Here is a 20,837-nt window from a genome sequence, read left to right on the forward strand (position 1 = left end):
TCCCTCAACCTCTCCTCATAAGACTTGTTCTCCAGACCCTTCCCCAGCTTCGTTGCCCTTCTCTGGACACGCTCCAGCAACTCAATGTCCCTCTTGCAGTGAGGGGCCCAAAACTGAACACAGTATTCGAGATGTGGCCTCACCAGTGCCGAGTACAGGGGCACCATCACCTCCCTGCTCCTGCTGGCCACACTATTGGTGGTACAAGCCAGGATGCTGCTGGCCTTCTTATTAACTGAGATAAAAGATCTGATAAACTAAGAAGTTCTTATAGCCAGGACTTTAATTTGATTATACAGGCACACACTGTCTTATTGCACATGCAAATGTCCTAACAAAAGCATAGAAAATCCTCTCTCTAGAAGAGAACACAGCAGAAAAGCAGCATAGCCCAGCTCTTCTAAGAGTAAGATCCAGCATCCTTTCAAATCAGCAGGCATTCAGCCATCAAGACCAGTGCATGCAGAAGCACACACATGGAAAAGACTGGTGAATCAATGGATTCAAATATCCCCAGGCACAGAAAGGGTAGTGTATTGGGAAGGTGGTGAGAAACTTGTGTACATACCGTAAGTACCCACAAGCAAAGCCACACACTCCTTTTCCATGGAGCAGCTAATTCTGAATAGGGACATAGATGCATTGAACCCAAGGCTACTGTAAGTTATTCTGCTCTACAGTAGCAGGATGGTACCTGCCACAATCATGCAGTGGATGCCACTTAGTAGAGACCAGATGTTCCTACGGCTGGGACACCAGAAAAAAAAACAGAACGTGTCTTAGAATGAATAAAGCACTTTTCAGATGGTAACAGACCTAGGAAGGCCGACACTGGGATTTCTCCTAGCTTGCTCACATCCTTCTCTTGGCATGCTTTCAGTATGCCTCTCCAGGAATGCTGGGTGTTCTTTCTTATCTTATTTTCTATTGTTTCACAGTTAAGGATAGGTGCAGAGCAAGTTGTTGCTGTCTGAGGATGACCGGATGCTGGTATCTAAAAGCAAGACATAATGGTAATTTTTTTCTGTTGAGTTTTACTGGTTGTGTAGCCAAACCACTAGATGACAAATCCAGTTTCTGGTCTTCCAGACTGGAGGTTAATGTACCATTTGAGCCACTTCTAAGTCTGATTTGAATTGTGTCTGCAAAACTGTAGGTTAAAATGTGAGGACACCCTTAGTGTCAAAATTATGTTATTTATTTAATGGGCCTTGACCACTTTTTCTTTATTTGGCTTAATTTGTAAATCATTTATAGTTTCTCCAAACTGTATCTTATTAAACAACAGATACGGTGTTCAAAAAAAGCTATGTAGTGCCATCTTAGAACAAACAAATAAACCAGTGCAAAGTCACTGAATTATGAAATAACATTGCTTTGATTTGTTACTAGGAGAACTCCTGGTCCTATGCAGAGCCACAGAAGGAATGAGAGGATCCCAGCGCTCAGTGCATTTTGATTGCTGCCTCAGCAGTACTGTGGGTGAGCTGGAAGCAAAGCCTCAACCTACATGGCTGTGTACAATATGTCCACAAGCGGTATTTATGCTTCTAGATCCAATTTGTAATCTCCTATTTAGTGAGACTTCCCAGCGCTCACTTGAGGGTCTCACTGGTGCAGACTTGCTGAGGCCTCATACTCCTTTGCATGCAATGAACGCTGCAGGAACATTCATCCTGATCAGTGTTCAGGCTGGCTGGGGTCTTTCCAACACCCATAAGTTTGGGGAGGCTTAAGTTCCTTTCCTATGGTCTTATACTGCCCAATCTAGCATTCACAGAGAGTAATGAGGAATTTTCCACTGCTTTCTCTGGGAACTGGATCAAAGCATGAAGGATGCGTGTCGCTAATTGTCTGGGCTTTTCAAGAAAGAACCTATAGTTAATGCAATAATTGAGCTAGCAATGGGCCAATGTTTAGATTTCCCAGCCCTGACAAGTTGTTTGCATCTTTAATTTGCTCAATCTGTTATTTCTTTTTCAGTAGCTAAACATCTCCATGTAGAAGTAGTCAGAAAATCCAAGCATGTTCCAGGCACTGAATAATTCTAAATATTTTATTTTCTGTTGTAGGTTTGGTTGTAGCCAAAGAACATGGAATAGGTAGGTGGAGCTCCACAAGGGGGATATTTAATTTTTCTGCATGTAATAATTTCCCCACCTTTCTGTGAATTCTAGCACTAGGGTGAGAGGCCAGCATGGCAGTGGGGAGGACCAAAGTGCATTATTGACATGAAGTATAGGTATGGACGCACAAATGAAGCAAAACGACTGCATTCCTAATCCACTTCTCTTGCCTCTCTTAGATTACTGACCTTCATGGCAAGTCTATCAGTCAGACTATCAGACATTTACGTCTGTAATTTGGCATCCACCAGAAAGCAAGCAAGACCATGAGAATGTTTTTGGACAGGCCAGCGAACACCGATTAGAAGACTGCAACTACCAGTCCTACCTAGCTTTGTCAGATGATCACAAATAAGCCATCTATATTTTTTAATGCCACTTTTGCAGCTATTGGGTCTTTGTAATTTGGGCTGTTTACTTTGTTCTTGGAAATCTGATTGTGCTTAAACACAGAAATTTTATTTGCCAACCAGCTCTGACAGATATGTGTACGGTAACAGCAGGGAATGCTATAGGTATAAATCGTCATATATATTTTGACTTTACTATATGGGCCAATTTTTGCCATTGTAACACAGTTTTGCAAATTACCTCATTTGCTTACTGACAGGTGGTTGTGCCTGATTTCATGGGCAATCAACAAGAAAACCTTCACTGAGTTCCACAGGCATTATTTTCAGCCTACACACAGGAACTAAAACCCAGAAAACTCATAAAACAAACATACACTCTTTTGCCCTACTAGAGAAGATGATGTCTTGGTACGTTCAGGCTGAGAAGACACACGTGGCTCCTGCATGGCATGGGTAGCTGGCTTGGTAGAAGTTGCAGAACTAGCTGCCCTGGCAGCGCTTGATGGCACAGTTACAAGTTCTGAGCTGGACTTCTTCAAACAGTCCTGACACTTCAACCATCCACCAGTGCTGACATCCACTGTGTTCCAAAGATTTTCAAACGAGTAAAGAAGCAAAAGATTACTTTTGTAAATGCTAGTTTTACAACAACAGAATCCCCTTATGTACTAAGGATATGACAAAACTTATCAAAAAGAAAGGGAGAGGGTGCCTTGGAATAGAAGGAATCCTAGGGCCCATCTTATTAAAAAAAAAAATAAAATCACAGCTTCTCTGCAGAAGCCTGCACAAGGCTGGGAAAACAATGAAAAAAGGATTTCTGCAGGACATTTTTTAATTGAATTGGGCCCAGAGTGTGCTGTTTAAACTACTAAACCCTGTGATTAGACACAGTGATTGAGTTGCAGTATATAAGAATAACGCTTTAACATGAGATGTAAATCAAATACATGGTGCACTTGTATCCTGGCTAAGTACCATTGAGGCGAATTTCTCATGCTATCAGGTGCACCTAAGTTATATCACCATCTCAGGAGGCCATTAAGGTTCCTCAGTTATTGTATTTGCATCAACAAATTATTTCACCCTGAGGGCAAAAATGAATCAGCATGAAAGAACAAAGCAGGAAATCTTTACAGCCTTTTGAATCACATATAGTTGCGATGTATGGCCAGGAACTGTACCTCTACAATACAGCCAGCCTACAGAAGACCTGACTGCAGCAGCTGCTATCCTTGCTTCTCCTGCCTGTGGAGGTCCATGTGGCTGCTCAGCCTGACACAGGGCAGGTAGCCCACCTTCTGGGCTACATATGGAATTGTAAGGATGAGCCTGGGCTGATTTCCTGCTGAATGGCACTTTATTCAGTAAGTCGCTGCACTGAATTAAATGGGACTACTCATGATATAAGCTACTAATCAAAGCAAGGATTATCAGAGCCTGCCCTTAAATGAGCTGCACTCATTTTGTGTGTTTCAATAGTCATCAGCATGCTTTTTTATGGTCTTTATTATTGATTTTTAATATAAATCTAATTGGGAGCCTCACATTGCTTTTGATTTGATCTTTTTCAGCAGTGACTTAGACCCTAAAGGAAACTAGTCACCTCTTTGATGCATGTGCCAAGTTGCAGTCAAACTTCAAAGGGCAAAGGATACATTTTGAATTTCCTTTCAACTTTCCCCCATTGGCCTGGCTGCTGCCACATTATGAATTATAAACAATTCTATTTTGCGCTTGTGATTATACTTCACACTTCATACGAGGATCTCAAAGTGTATTACAAACTTCAATTAAATAGAACAATACCCTGATGAGCTGGGTTAGCTATAGTTAGAAACTATTTCAACACCCATTTGGGGGATTGCAGATAGTTCAAGCAAGTCAAAGGAGTTCAAGCAGCGAGGAGAAAAGTGCCTGTGATAAAAAGGGGGATGTCAGTCGGCAAGATATTAATGCCTTTCTTGCAACGTGTTTACCATCCTCAGTCTTTTATGAAAACGGTCACGGCATCAGAAATTCAGAAGACCAAGAAGCCAAACTTCAGGAAGAAATTCTTCATCCACTACTCAATACAGATTCCAGCTGAGCCTTGCTAATAGCAAACGGTAAGTAGCCATCACCCAGAAAAGGATAAAAGAAGACGTTTTCTGTGAAGTCATCTAGACTATGACTATTAGTAACACTTCTCTAACAACTCTGAGCAGCGACAACTGCCTGAAACGACAGGGGTTTGGATTAGCAGTGGCAAACCCTGTACCCAGATTGGAAGGCTCTCCTGGGGCATCTTCATATAGATACACGTAGGCATATCTTTGAGAGGCCTGTCAAAATCAAAATATCTCTGGAGATACAGGGCTTGAGTCTCACTCACACAGAGGCTGCTGCTTATATAATTGAGGCTCCTCAGGCCTGCTTCTCGTTGCTATTATGGATGACAGTTTCTATCAAGATTTTTTTTCTTCACTTGTCTGAGGCTCTTTTATGTATAAAATAGCTCCTGTGTCCCTTCGTTTCTTCTTGAGTGTAGACAGGATCTAGTCTGGAGGACTCTTCAGCTGGAGATGCTTGCCTTACTGCTTCCAAAAAAAGAGAAAAACCAAGAGATTTTTCACAGCTTGGGAAGGTGTATGTTCTGCCTCGGCCAGGGCTCAGATGTGAGCTCACCCCAGCGCTTGCTGGGTGAGTAACTTGCACTTGGTACCTCATCAGAAGTGTGGCTACTAGGAATAGAGTATACAGGCCATTCAGATTTTTTTTTTCTGCTATTTTCAAGGGGGAAGAGGAAAATAGTTTTTTTTTTCAGTGCTTTCATCGGCAACTAAACACATGCATAGCAGCACCTGATAGCATGGCAGACCCTCAATCTTTGCTGTAATTAGAAACAGGCCGACTCCTTTCTGCAATTTATATTCAAAAATGTTGGTGGGAAGTACAGGGCCAAGAAATCAGGGGATATGTCTGAATGAGCAAAGTACCAAAATAATCTGTAGTGCAGACATGCATATGGGTTTGGAGGCTCTATGTCTTGTCTTTCAGTTTGCTGCCAAATGGCATTGATGCAATCATGAGCATGAAGGTTAGGGTGCTGTTAAGTAAGATCTGAAAACTTTTAGTCAATGGTCCCTCTGTTTTATTATTCAGCTAGTTTTTTTGACTGGGAAAAATCATGTTGAACCATCATTAGCAAAGATAAAAAATGGCTCTTTTCATTTTAAGTTCAGCAGAAGCAGAATCTTATGAAAGACTGGCCTCTTGGGTTCCCCTGAGATTAGCACTGGGCTAATCGGATGGTTTGTACTGCCAGATTCATGCCATGACTTCAGTCACTCAAGCTAAATTCAAGGTTACATAAACTCTGCTGACACTAATCTGGGGGAATCTTTAACCCATAAAAGTAGCTGAGAGGTGGCCGGGAAATGTCAATGCTTGCCCCTTTCTTTGACAAAGGAGAGTAGGACAAAATAGCTGTTCAGAAAAAGGAATTTGCATTAGCTCCCCAAGGAAGTACTTTTTATTCCATGCCGAGAAGGTTTTTTTTTTCCCCGCCAAGTGGAAGTGGATTAACTTAAAACTGAAAAAAGAAACTTTTAAAATAGCAAATATAGAGATAAAGAGCTAAAGAGAACTACTGTGCTTTAAATTCACACCTTCACTATTAGCAGTAGCATCTCTGTGACTTTGCTTTAGAAAGCCTGCGATTATTATAGTTGATAACCGAACTCAGAGATAAGGGAAAAAATAATCTCCCCCAAATGTAGCAACAAATGTTCATGGAATGATAGTCTCAAGACATTTTCATTTCATTTCATCCAAATTTTTAAACTACTTGCCTCTACACAACAGCATGCAAACACAGGTGTCCAGCCAACGCCAATTTACCCATTTGTACACTTAACAAGACAAAATAACATAGTTTTCTTACTTGTTCTTCAGTCAGACACTGAAAATGTCAGTTACATATCTCCCAGAACTCCTCTTGATACTGTATTATCTTTTGAAGAGTCAATAACTTTAAACTCTTGTGTAATTGTGTTAAAACCAGAAGTCACTACTTCTCGTATCTGTGAGAGGATGCTTCTCTCTGACAGCTCCCAAGAAGACTTAGGTGGATTGACTTTTTGCCCTTCCTCAGTCTAGACAAAAAAAAAATACACAGAGAATCAGTAATGGATCCACTGAATAAATTATAAATTGCAGTGTGGCATTCAGCCAGTCAAAGAGGGAAACGTCCATGGAGGAGGTGGCCTTCGAGATCCCGCAGGCAGTAAAACCTGCTTCCAGGAATTCTGGCTTGCACCACAAAAGAGAAAAGGGGCTATGCAAGTAGTTAAGGGAAAAATAGGCTCTCTATAAATGGGATCCAACTGGTGACAGGCCAACAAAAGCACAGGGCTCTAAGACTGACCTAAACCTTTACAAAGGTCTAAAAAATTGGGTGATCTTACAAAGAGGGCTATTCTGTTAATGCAGAAAAAAGGGAAGTGAGCGCTAACTAGCCCAAATATCCTAAACGTATTCTTCTCATCTGAATAGTCTTTAGCACGCAGTGGAAATCTCTTTGACTGAAAAGGCACTTCAGTCCTGAGATGAAAGCGAGGGCAATTATTTCCCTTTCCTTTCTAAGTTCCAGGTATATTTATGGCGGTATTTTTTAATCTGGTCATCCACAGTAGGGATACTCTGACTAAATGATGCAATTGAAGGCTGCAAAGGTACAGAATGTGTAAGGGGAAAGAAGAGAAAGGGTTGGGTACGCGTGTGTTAATGCTAATGCAAGATGTGCATAACCCCCTTTTTCAGCATGTTGCTTTCAAATCTAACACTGGTGTATGGCTTTTAAAACCTACCACTGGAGCTTATTGCTAACTAAACCCCCATTATGCATTCTGCAGGGCGGAAATCCACACTTTGGGTAAACACAGTAAAAGGTCATATGGCAACCAGAAATAAAAAGGATAAAATACAGTCAGTTGGAATAAACTGCAGAGTAAAGCACTGCTAGGCTTTGGTATCGACATACCTGAGAATACCAAAAGTCTAACTGTGCATGCAAAAGGCTATGTTTCACGAAGTTAAATATCAATTAAATCTAATCAACATTTACATTCTACCTCCAGAATTAGCAGTAAACTTCAGTTTTTAGAATGAAGCCAAATTTTACTTATAAAAGTAGTCTCAGGAATGACACAATATGGAATAATAATAATAAAAAAAACCAGAATCAGAATTTTGAAGAAGAAACTACTTATTTTCAGGAATAGAAGCTGACTTTCCACGCACTGCACTGTCTAAACTAAATATGTAAAATATCTTATATAACAAAGTTTTCACAAACACCAGTGGCAGTCAGTTTTACTATAGCTGGGGTAACAGGTCATGGTAAAAACAACAACAACAAAAAAATCTGGTTTTGGTTCAAAGACATTTCTTTACAGCATGTTAAATGTTACTATCATATTTTATACCCCCATGTTCAAGCACATAAGCTTTGCCACCTTCTTGCTCCATGCAATATGAAATACCAAAAAAGAAACAGATGGCTTTTGGTCCTGTGCTCTTGTTTCCTTGTCACATCTCACATGATCATTATAACTGGGTAGAAAAGAAAATGTGTTTCTTACAGAACTGCAAGAAACCTGCCTCCTAATCAGAAAAGACTCTGTTATCTTCAGATGCAAATAACACTTTTCAATATTAACCATGCTTTATATAAAACATATGTGTGGGACACGCATTACCTGAAAGGAAGTTGTAGTGAGGTGGGGGTCAGTGTCTTCTCCCAAGTAGCAAGTGATAGGATGAGAGGAAATGGCCTCAAGCTGCACCAGGGGAGGTTTATTTTGGATATTAGGAAATATTACTTCACTGAAAGGGTTGTCAGGGATTGGAGCAGGCTGCCCCTGGAAGTGGTTGAGTCACCATCCCTGGAGGTATTTAAAAGATGTTTGGATGTGGTGCTTAGGGATGTGGTTCAGTGGTGAATTGGCAGTGTTAGGTTACCAGTTGGACTCCATGATCTTAAAGGTCTTTTCCAACCTACATGATCAGTATTCACTGACATGTGTTCCACTCATCCCATCGAGCTCTGTACGTATATCACTTCAGAATTCAGGGGCCAGGACTCTGCAGCCCACTCCTGCTTTGTAGCTTCTCAGACTACCACGCGGCCTCTGAACATTACCTGCCCCATACCATGGCCAATGCCAGCTGCTGCCGTAAGATGTGAAGTCCAGATTACCTGACTGCCCTGCTCAGCTCTTCACAGGCTTTCTTGCCCTTCCTAACAGAATTTGAGACTGCCTTGGCAGGACCACGTAAATCAACTTTCACCTCCTGCTTTCACCAAGAGAGGGTAGGCATTATGATGTGGCTTTTCTTATGGGCCACCCTATGTAGTGTGCTTGCTGTTCAAAGCAGGGGTGTATTTTTCTTCTTTAGAAAGTTCCTTGCACAGCCTCATGTCCTTTTCTATAAATGGCATAACTATGCTGATTAGTAATAAAAGAAGGCTCTGCCACCCACACCTGCTCAGTGAAGCTCCTTCCTGTTTCTGGAAGATTTTTCTATTAAGAGGAATTCTTAATTACAAAGTAAATCGGTACATCAAGAGAAATTACAATTTCTCTGGTCCTATTCCCTGCCCTGTCACAATTCTGGCCTCCCTCCCTTTCTGGGGAGGCTCAGAAAGCAAAGGTCTTGGGAAACAACTTACACAAGAAAGCCCTTATATCTTCCCCTGAAAAAGGATGCATTTTCCTCTTTGTACGTGAGAATGACCTCTGCCAGAGGTAATCATCCTTTTGACAGTCTACAGAGTTTTAGAGGCTTCTGTGCTTAGCCCATGGGCCCTCCTTTAGCTTAACAACAGGTATCTTCAAGTTGTTTTCCATAAATGCTCTTCCCTAAAGATGTGTGGAAGCAGCAGTTAGTTTCCCGAGTGTGGATTAGGAAATGCATTTTCTGCTCACATTCAGATAACCAGTAATTCACCAGCCAGCCTGCTCTAGCTCTCAGGGTCTCAGCACTATAGAGAAACTTGTATTTTATCCCTGGGCTACAAGTAGAGCTGTATCCTCATCTGGCAGTGATCAGTCTAGCTCCATTAACCTGAGTGCTGATTTACGCCTGCTGAGGATTTGATAGCTGGTGTGCAGCAAGAGCTTGCAATAATAAACCCAATTATAAATAAAAGATGAAAACTCCATTGAGGGTCATTCTGTAATGTACCATTTTCCCTTTGACCACCTGTTTGCAACAGACAGATTCAAGTTTTGAGGTCACATTTGCGGGATAAGATACTCTTGGTAGTGTTTAGAATATGTAATGGCATACAATGGTTTCACAAAGTGATTCTGCACAAGTCAAAGGTGGCCCACGTGCCAATCCCTGCCTCATCTAGAAAAAAAGCCACATTCCTTTACAAGTAATTAAAATAGCTATTGTATTAAATAACTACGAAATACTAAGCCTAGGATGAACTGGGTAAAGAAGCAGGAGCCACACTGAGGCTTCTCTGTTCCTCTGTCTCCCCAGCAGTCTCTGCCCATCAGTAGGATGCCTGATGGTCTAATACTATGTTCCCTACTTTCTCCTTTTCCTCTACTTTTAGTCAATATAGTGTGAAAGTCTTCCATCCCAAGGAACAATTTGCTGTTTTAAAATTCCATTAGACCTTTTTCTTCATTACTCCGAACAGAGAGAGAAAGGGAGGTATGGCTTTGGCAGGCTTGTCAATGAAGAAAGATCCCAAAACAGATATCCCACGCAATGAGGGGCAGCACATTGTAGTCACAGGGAGTGCACTGCACAGGAGAGCAGGGGCAAGGAAGGGAAATTTTCAAATCGGTTTTGCTATGGATAAAGGGAAACATGGAGTTAGATCACGGCATAAGGAAATCTTTAACATTTTGTAGCCTGAAGCAGATGTAACACTGGAAAACAGATACAAACATGCAGGTATCCCAGAAGGGGTATTTCCCTGGAGCATGGCTGTTTTACATGAGGACAGGCAAAGTTTGTGGTGCTGCTGACTGAGGGTAGGGACATAATCAAGCAGGCCTGCTAACCTCTGCTGCTGGTGCAATGAGTCATGACTGATGACAGTCAGTTTTCTGATCAAATCAGTGGCCCGGACCAGGAGGGCCCAGAGGTTCGACAGTGAGTAATGAACAAAGCTGTAAAACTCCCACCCCCCAAGACAGGGAAAAGCACTGTCCCTGTAGAGCAGGTCCTTCTGTATTTCTGCTGTAATTTCACAGGTAGATTTTGGTCACAAAATGAACTCAGTGCCCCACACTAAACAGAGTGCACAAGGGCTGGGTTAGTAACACTGCTGAATTTAGGAAGCAAGGTTGTGGAAAGACTGAGGATGTCACTACTCTGTTACATGGGTTTTTTGAGCTCCAAAACTAAATGTTTACAACAGATACATTCAGAGTTGCACTCTTTGCATTTCATCATTTGCAAGCAAACCAGTGTTTGGGGAGTCACAACACAGCCACCCTCCATTCATGGTGCTGGTAAGCTGTGTCAGTGCTGTCCCCTCTTTTGATTTAGGAATAGTTTCCAAGATCACAAGGAAGCTATTTTGTTTGTATTTTACAGGAAGGGGTTGTAGCAGCCACTGCTGAGAGCAACGTGATGTGAAAGCAAGTGGCTTTGGCTCTGTAGACTCTCCACCAGCAGCATGGCCAACAGAGGAGGTGTACACATGCTTTTAACTAGCGAATAGCAGAAACTAGTCCTGGACCTCGAGGTACAGTTCTCACAGTGCCAGGCTTCAAGAAGAGGTGTAAACTTGATATACTAGGGGGAATCCTCTCATGGGTACTGGTCCAAGGAGAAGCAGGGTGCCTTCTCTGTCAGGAAGAGCATCAAGGGATGAACAAACAAGCTGGCAGTTTTGTAGGCAGGTTGATTAGGTGGAACTGGCTGAAAACAAAGTGCACTCAGCTGGTGAAGGCGGCATTCTGCAGCATGAGACAGACTGCAGAGAAACTCAGAACAGGAAGCTAAATACAACCATAAATTGAGAGTTTAGTACAGAAAGAGAAAGTTCAGGACAAAGCTAAATAAAATGCCTGATTTAATATTGAAATGCTCTGCAAAGTTTTCTGCAAAGAAGTCCTGGAAGTCAATCTGATTTCCAAGTTTCATCATTTTGCATGAAAACACTTTTTTTAAAAACAAGCTTTGCTGAATGTGTTTCGACTCACTCCAGTAATTCCCTTTGTCAGCTGCAAGGCTTGTGTGTCAGCAAACCCCTTCTTCTCTCAGTTCCTGCCCTTGAATGGGCACAAATGATGATGTCTCCCTTCTCTCTGACATCTCCTAAACCTGACCTGCTCTCTTTCTACTCACTGCTGGACTTGACAGGTGAAGGTTTACTAAGCTTGCAGCAAATCACTCATCTCTCTCGGCTCCAGAAAGGCTAAACAACAAATAGTTTGGCCCTGATCATAATCCCTCCTTTCCCCATATACTCCCCACTATAGTGCAGCTGTGCTGATCCTGTATGGACACCTTGCTGGTCTAGACCTGACCGGTGTGCCCTGAACTATTGCCTTTAACACATTCTTTACTTTTTTCCCCTTCCACGTCTGAAATAGCTCACAGTGGGGAAGGACATGCGAGTACATTTTCTTTTGGGGAGGTCTGGTTCCCAAGTAAAGCTTTCATTAGGCTGGACTGCATTAGCCACTTACTTTAATGCAGAAGAGCTCCACTCAGTCCTTATTAATCACAGGATTGGCAGGTCAGTCAAGAAAAGTGTATGATGCATAGTCCCAGCTCCAGGGTCTGGACTTTTACAAATGTACTCAGAGAGTCCACTGGTGGTTAATAGCATCTCACCTAAGACAAAATCCTCTCTGTCCCCTTCCTCAGCTCTTCTGCAGCTGGTTAACAAGATCCAAGCTAAGCACCATAACCTTGGCTCTTTCTTGTCTGAATATTAAGATGCAAACATATTGCTTAAAATACTTTACATTCCTTCAGTTCTATTTTTGTATAGTATAGCCCTACAGCCCTACAGAGCTGTATTTCAGTAGGCATCCTGCTCATATACAGCTGCTCTAGTGTGTATGCTAGAGTGTTAATCAGAATGTAAAGCTCATCAACATATGTCAAAGCCATCAAAACATCCACATGACACATAAAACATTTAGAAATAATTTCCACGAGATTTTTTTCATCTCCCCTTATTCAGCTGTTTTCTGAGGAAAAAATACATCTTAAGCCTGTATAGCTTTTGGGTTTGTGAATGTTTGCCTTTGTGGTTGTGGGTTTTATTTATGAGGTGCCATTTGAGACGAAAGTCATCCCAGGCTCATACTTTACTAGTTCAGTAAATTTTCCATACTTTAATGATCAAGCTGCATACTTTACTTGTTACTTTTTAATATACTTCAGTGATCAAATTGTATAGCGTAATGATCAGTTTTCCTAATGTGCCTGAATGAGTTGCATACCTCATTAATTTAGATACATACTTTACAGGCCAAAATTGTAGCGTGTTTGGATGAAGTGAAAAATTTAACAACCAGCCGTCTCTCAGAACTTGCACAGGAGCCCAGGAATACATCTCAACCCAGGGTGGGATGAAACTGCAAGGGCGTGGGAAATTTTGGGTTGAACCCAAAATGAAAACATGAGATTTAAGAGCATCTGGAAGCTGAAACAGCACCGTGAACCTGGTTCGTATTTGTTTTGTCTTTTCAAAAATGTTCCCTTGTGGATTAATTTGAGATTTTAATGATGGATTTATCCCTTCTACCCCTAACACAACACAGACAACTGTTCAAGGTGAACACATAATATTGAAAAAAACAGTACAGGCTCCAGTCCTGTCATGGACCAAGTATCTCCTGAAAGATGTGGAGATAGCTTACTTTTTTGCTAAGCTGAGGTCAAAAGTATTCATGGCCTTGGAGGGCTGACTGTTAAAGAGACTTTGTGTTAAAATGTACACTGTTGCAGAGTTTGATCCCAGGAATTGTGCAGTTTGTCAAGTTGTTAAGGAGGCTTAACACCTACTTTAAGGATGAGAAAGCATTACAGCAAAACCTTCCCTAACAAAAGCAGCTACCTCTTCTAAAGTTAACACGAAAGCTTGCTGGTGGGTCAATATTACAGCACACCAATACATTCTTAAAATAATTATACAGATATGTTATATTTCATAAAACTGGTCTTTGTGCTGGTATGACTCAGTTGAAACTTACTGAATTTATATCAGCATAAAAGCAGGAAAGGGGGAAATGCGGCATTTTCTGACCTATACAAAGTACTCCACTGTTTTACACTTGAGAACCATGTAATCTATTACATCTGTTAAGATTGCATTTTAATTTTAATAAGCTGAAAATATAAATATTTAAAAATCCCCAACTATTTTTTAAATAACTATAATTAAATGTAGTCCTGCCACTAAGGACAAAGTAACAGTTACACTACTATAAATATTAATGCTAAATTTACAGAGAATAAAATACATTTTAGCAACCTTATAAAATTTTAAATAAAGCTACACTTATAAGCACTTTGGTAAAGCTATGCCTATTGGTAACTGACATGCATAGATAACGTCTCTAATCCGCTACAAAAGCTTATAACACATTACAAGCGTTTGGAGCTGTTTATGGGTCCTCCTTCATTCGAAACCTGTGGTCCTATCTCCCTCCTTCTCTCGTGAATCACTCCAGCCCTGCCATTATTTGAAGTAGCCTGACAGACTTCGACTCAGGACGTGATCTCACTGGCTTTCCAGCTACTTTATGACACAAGATTTAATCACTGTATAGCTCTATACAGAATGTTGTTTAGTACAACATTCTATTATCACCATGGCAATAAAGTGGTAGGCTTTTTATATGGTTTTCCATTGGGTGATGATTATTATTTTTCTCATTTTATTTGTGCTTCAAGCATATACTTTTGAAAATGAAACATAGTTACTTCTTAGAACATAAGATGCAAGTTAATACTTACTTTTTTCTTTTTCTTTTTTTTTTTTTTTTTAAGAACAGCTTTTGAACTAGCTAGTAGCCAGACTTCACATCCTTAGCCAACTTCAGAAATGAGCTGTAAGGTAATGTAACTTGGTCTCCTGCACCCCCAGATCTACTTATACCCAATTCCCACTGGGTAAGGCAGACTAAGAGGGGAGAAGCCAAAGGAAAGGGAAGGACTGTGAAATTAAAATAGGACAGAGACTTCTTTCACTTACACCTTTTGATAATACCTCTGTTGTTTACAAACATAGTAAGGACTGCTGCACAGATAAAAGGATGTGATTATGAACAGAAGGATCTGTTCCTGCGGTCTGCACCAAGTGAATGACTCCAAGTGAGACACTGTGGACACAAACCTCTGCCACAGAGAAACAGCAACTCTAGTTTTGATTTGTTGTGACATGCATATTCAGAGGATCAGAAGACTCTGTCCATGACTGCAGTCAAGATTTTCTCTGTTCTTGACTAATCTCTGTGTTTAACCTTCCTGCTGCATCTACACTGCTGTTACTGTTTGGCACCAAGAACCTGGTGGGCTTCGCACTCCACTCACTTTTTTTGTCCAGGCCCTGCCAGTCCATGTAGACGGGTCAGGGATCATTTGGCATATTTGGGTATCCCACATCCTATGTAGCCCCACTGGGGCAATCTGGCTGTTTCCGTGGTTATGTTTTCAGCTTGCCACATGTACAGACCTAAATCTACATGAGTGCAAGACTTAGCTTCTGAGAGCAGTTTGTAAGGAGACAAGGGCTTCGACGGACTTCAACCGAGATCGACAGAAAGATATGTGAATTTTGCATGCTTAGTCAGTCAGTCAGTCACTTCTCACACATCAGATCGTAGCTTTTAAAGAAATACATTATGGTTTGGTAGCTCTTCTTACCTCTCTGGGGTGGTTTATATTTTTTAGGAAAACTTTCCAGTCTACCATGAAGTCCTCACAAAGGTAAAGGTTCTTGACAAGGTGCCTGAACTGCTTGTCTGATAATTCAAAGCAAAAATGGTCAAGCACTTGCCAAAATTCCAGTGCTTTAATTACTCCAGTGCCTTCTTTATCAAGTAGAGAAAATGCCTGAGAACCGAGAATTCAAATTATTTAAGCAAACCCAGGCGTCCCAAAAGAGAAGTATTTTTTAGCAACCATTTCACAGTTCACATGGAATTACCTGAGATCCATATGCCTTTTACTTGCAGGTGTTTTATACATAAAGAAACAAAACACAGTTCTCAGAACCTTACTTAGTTTGAAGCATTCCTTTCTTTTAAAAATGAGATGCAGTTGTTGAAATAAGCCAAAAATAGCCTGTATTTCTGTACCACATGGAAATATAAATATGGAAATAAGCAACAACCTACAGTAAAAGCAAAAAGGCATTATATCAAGTATCTAAACATTCCAGAAAAGGTATTCATTAAAATTAGAGGGAAAACAAACAAAATTATTTAAGGGCTGCCTTAAATAATTTTAATTAAAATATTTTAAATTAAACTCACCTGAGCATATTTAATTCGCCTTTTTTTCCCTGCCACATACCTTCCCGCCTCCCCGCCCCACCAATAATTCCCCCTTTGTTCCAGGACAGGCAGGTTTGTTTTCTGTTCCCTAAAGGACTCAGTAGTCCTTCATCCTCTTTAGCTCCAGCTCATCCTGAAGGCTTACTTGCTCTCTTCTCATCCTCCCTTGCACAAAATGCATGGTATGTTCTTTGTGGGAGTTTTCCAAAGGTTCCCCAGGGGAAACAGATTAGGTTTAGCACAGTTGCAGCAGAAGTCATGCAAGAGAATAGTCCAAATGAGCGGCAGAAATACCAAGGTCTAGAAAAGTTGTGGGTCGTCTCCATCATATCCACTCTCATTCTGCCCAGCTGATACTGACTTACTGTGCCCCCTTGCTTTATTCTGCCCCTTATTTATGGTGCTGCACATAAAAATGACAGATTCCATAACTGTAAATGAATATTACACCTTTCAAAACTTCAGGTTAAAGTCCTATTAGTCTGCTAAAACTATAGAATATTGGTGTAATACAGTAATTTTTATGTTTTAGCATTAGAACTGTTCTAAATAATGGGTTTAAAAATTGATATTTTAATGTACATGAACCGTGTCTACTGGGAAAACAAATGCTACCACATCCAAAAGTCACTGGAAAGGAATCCTGTGATCACTAAAGAGGATTCTGTAACATCTTAATATGAAAGTTTCATCTTTGCTTACATACTGAAAGTCTTCCGGGAAGAACAAAGCACTGAGTATACAGTGTTGCACTAAGTATGGTGAAAATGAATGGGAAATTATTATACTGCAGAGGACCCACCTGAACTCTTAAACTATTTGTTATGAAACTTCAAAGGTCTGTATTGAGTTGTAGAAGTGTTGTGGATCAGATGTGATGGGTTTTTTTCAACTAGCTGGACTCTAGGAACTGTGCTTTCAGATCTGCCTCTTTCTAACTAAATATTTTGTTATAGGCTTATGTCATTAAAGTCCCCCATCACATAGGTGGCAGCAACTATTACTCAAAAAAATGGCTCAGAAGAAAATCAAGAACTTCCTTATTTTCTCATGTAAGGGAAATAAGAAGTTTGGATTTTCCATAGCGTGGTGAACAAAGTTTGGCTCTCCATGGAGAAAATCCCTTGGTCCCTGAAGTTATATGAACCACCAAAACATATCCTAAAAGACTAAATAGATGATTTGTTCATGCCAAAAGTCATTTTCAAATTATACCCTCAGCAGACAAAACTGTGACCTTTCTCCATTCCCAAGACATGAGAGGACAGATATTGTCTTCAATTAAAATTTAACAAACACTAACCTGTGCTATTGAGTTTATCAGGAAGGATGATTTTTTTTCCCCCCTTACTATGAAAAATGTGAAGTGATTATATAGGTATTTCAGTATCCTCTTCAATAGTTAGTCTATCTGGCCAAAAATGGCAACATGGCCCCAATATTTACAAATGTCACAGGAGTCTCCAAATAGGATGGAAAGAGATTTCGGTAAAGAAACAGCATCTCCCATGGTAGTACTTTTTTTGGGGTGCTTGTACCAGTGACATCACTTGTGACATCTTTGTTGGAAGCCTGTGTTATTTTTAACTGCAGGACAGAATCTACAGATTGAGATTTCAGAAATGCAGCCATAGATGACAGGGAATTTCTACCCCCATCGTCCTCCCAGTCACTGTTCCCTTCCCCTCCCTTGTGCGGGCAGCAGCTCTCCCATGGCCGTGCACAACTAATCAGGCTTTTGTCAGGCTGAAGTTCCCTGACCCAGGTCATTGGGCAGGAAGACAAGTACTGGTTTTGACACAAGGCAGGCAGGAGGACTGCATTGCTGGGGATACCAGGGTAGCGAGACCACCTTTGCAGACATAAGCCTGCCTCTAAAGCCATGAGCTTACACCGGACCTGAAACTGCAGGTGCAGACGAGATGGCTCTACAGTTCTTTGTGATAGGAATGTTTCCTTCAAGGTCTTTTCGATTATTCTTTCCCATGCTTGAAAACAATCTTACTGTGGCATCAAGAATTATTTAGTCAAGGGGCTGCTCCAGTTCAGTAGACTCCAACACAACAGTCTAAGACTGCTCAACATGCAGCATTTATTCACTCAGGGCTTTCAAAATTCTAGAGAGAAGTGCTATTTTTATTGTTCTCGTTTTGCAGGTGGGAAAACCACCTGCTCAACAGCTAATGCATTTTATCTGTCTGTGTCAGAGTCAGAAGTGGCCAACAGCAGAGCCCCAGCTGACAGGTGCTAACTTCTGCAGCCACTATAATGTGCTCACATCTGATCACATGTCTGTACCCTCACTTGCTACACGATCCTTTCACCTCACGCTGATAAAACCATAATGACTGCCTGCAGTAGCACATTATATCTAGATATGATAAGTCTCAGCTTAGGAAGCTCAGAGCTATTTGAAATATGGGATATTTACATGCTTGGGACAAAATTTACAGAAAACTGGAGGAGGAAAAGGCATTTGGGGAAGAGAGGAGGGTCCTTCCTAATAATTTGCTATTTGCTTTTTCCTTCCCAATCTTTACCTTCACAAAACATCTAGGCTTGACTTAATATGCTTGTTTTGTGGAGATACCAGAATCAATTAAAAAGTCTGCAGTTGTCAGATGCTATTTCTACATAGGCCAAGGTTGTTTGTAGTGCTCAGTTACTGGCAGAAAGGTTTTGAAGCCTTTGGGTTAGTCCCCAGAAAGGCAGGAAAAAATAGAGATTAAATAAAATGCAGTGACCGTGTGAAACTTACCTTGTACAACAAACCATAAGATGATGCAACTATTTCTTCTATCTTAATTAGTGTCTGTTCTAAGCTGAGTGCTGTAAAGCTTGCAGGTGGTGCAGCCTGCTTTTGTCTCTGTTGGTATTTAGATGCTCTGCCATCATCAATTGCTCTCAGGAAATCAAAATAAGAGAGCTTGCTGTTCTGAATGCTGATTCCTAAGCTAAGGGAAAAACACAGAATGAGATATCAATGATTTTAAATCATTATCTCACTGTTGTCTGTACTGTTTAATTATTATGATATATTATTTGTACTGCAGCAGCACTTCAAGGTATGCTTGTGCTGTCAGTGTATAAATCCTGTTAGTTCGAGCCCAAGCTCCTTCTCAGGTCTAAGCCATCAATCCTATCAGTTAGATGCAACCACACTCTCAGATGCAGATCCAGGCCAATCTTGACATGCTCAACAGGTGAGCTGCTTTACCCTGGGCCAAAGTGCACAACCCTCCAGTCCATCAGCATTAATTTTGTGGTTTTTTAAGCACAGCACAGTATTTTGATCACAATCAACTGCTGACCTTACCATCCCCAATGTGGCCAGAGGACACATAGGCTCCTAACCTTGTCCTTGAATCTCCTTTTCACGTCACCATGTAAACACAGTCTAATAGACTGCCTTGAGCAGTAGGTGTTCCTTGTACTAAGTGCTGGTAGTTTCCCTTGACTTTCTGCTTGTTGTGGTTTAGCCGGCAACTCAGCCCCACCCAGCCGCTCGCTCACTCGCTCCTCCACCGGCAGGATGGGAGAGAGAATCAGAAGGGTAACGCTCGTGGGTTGAGATAAGAACAGTTTAATAATTAAAATAAAACAATAATGACAACAACAATAATAATGCAATGAAAAGGAAAATAATGAGAGAGAGGTGAAACCTGGGGCAGGGGAAGGGGAATGAATAACCAAAGCCAAGAGCCCGTGATGCAGCCACTCACCACCCGCCGACCCGACACCGCCAGTGCCCGAACCACAACCGCCGCCGCGCGCCAACTGCCCGGTCACGTACTGGTTGTGGGGTCACATGGTATGGAATGAGCATCCCATCGGCCAGTCATGGTCAGCTGTCTGGGCTGTGGCCCCGCCCCTCCCGGCCTCCTGCCCTCCCACGTGGCAGAGCGCGGGAAGCTGGGAAGGTCCCTGGCTGCTACAGGCGCTGCTTAGCCACGCTGAGCCGCTGCCTAACAGCGACTAAAACACCAGTGTGCCTTTGGCACTTTACCAGCTACAGTGAAGGGAATTAACTCTATCCCAGCCAAAACCAGCACACTGCTTTACAAAAATACCTTTGATTTGCAGATGATGAAGTGCTGCTTAAGCCTCCCAATAAGTCATGATCATTACAATTCACAGGCAAAGCAGCAGAACCACATACATCCCGGAAAGCTGTTACCAGACCCAAGCTAGGACATCCAGTACCACTCTGCAATAGGTTTCATGGATATACTGGCACAGGTCTATATCCACAATTTCTCTACCACATGGGAGGAAACCAAACCAGGTTCCATACAATACTTTTCCTTATGTTTGTGACAGAAGGGCTTACCTTCCCTCTCAACCTGTACTTCACCCTGCATGGTTTGGCCGGCCAGTAGAGGACTATTTTACGGGTTCTTCGGAGGACTCAGCCTCACTGTGTCTCAGGCACTGGCCCTCCCTCCTTTGGTGCACCCTTGGAGCTGCACAGAGGGCTGGCACATTTGGCCCAGCAGCTGCTGCCATTGACTCATGGCGCCGTGTCTGGTGAGGGTTTCTCTTCTGCTCACTTGTGGTCAGACTGTGCCTGGGAGCCCAGCCCATGGGCTCTGCAGGCTGCGCTCACAACTTGCCAAACTTCTGTCGGCTGAAACATCTCCTGGATCACAGACACTGGGGAATTTCATGTTCTGTCACATCAGAAATTCAGTGGGTTACAGAGCTGACTACAGATAGCTCCAGGTAACAACAGTGAATATATTTTTCTATCAAATACCAGCATGGGGAAAGATGAGCTCCTGCATATGATTTGGGGAATTTTTTTTTGCAGAGGACTTTGTCACCAA

The 20,837-nt window shown here is 41.7% G+C and overlaps 1 protein-coding gene across 1 annotated transcript in view; it reads right to left on the bottom strand.

Annotated features, from left to right (window-relative positions):
• The window catches only part of EFCAB6 (EF-hand calcium binding domain 6), a 109,609-nt gene that overhangs the window by 6,040 nt on the left and 82,732 nt on the right, over nucleotides 1-20,837 (bottom strand). Inside the window, 5 exon segments of the mRNA XM_064473730.1 lie at nucleotides 817-994; nucleotides 6,405-6,459; nucleotides 6,461-6,615; nucleotides 15,380-15,568; nucleotides 18,770-18,965. Coding sequence (XP_064329800.1) covers nucleotides 817-994; nucleotides 6,405-6,459; nucleotides 6,461-6,615; nucleotides 15,380-15,568; nucleotides 18,770-18,965 — 773 coding nt within the window.

This window comes from Phalacrocorax carbo, chromosome 1 (assembly GCF_963921805.1).
Source record: "Phalacrocorax carbo chromosome 1, bPhaCar2.1, whole genome shotgun sequence".
NCBI lineage: Eukaryota > Metazoa > Chordata > Aves > Suliformes > Phalacrocoracidae > Phalacrocorax > Phalacrocorax carbo.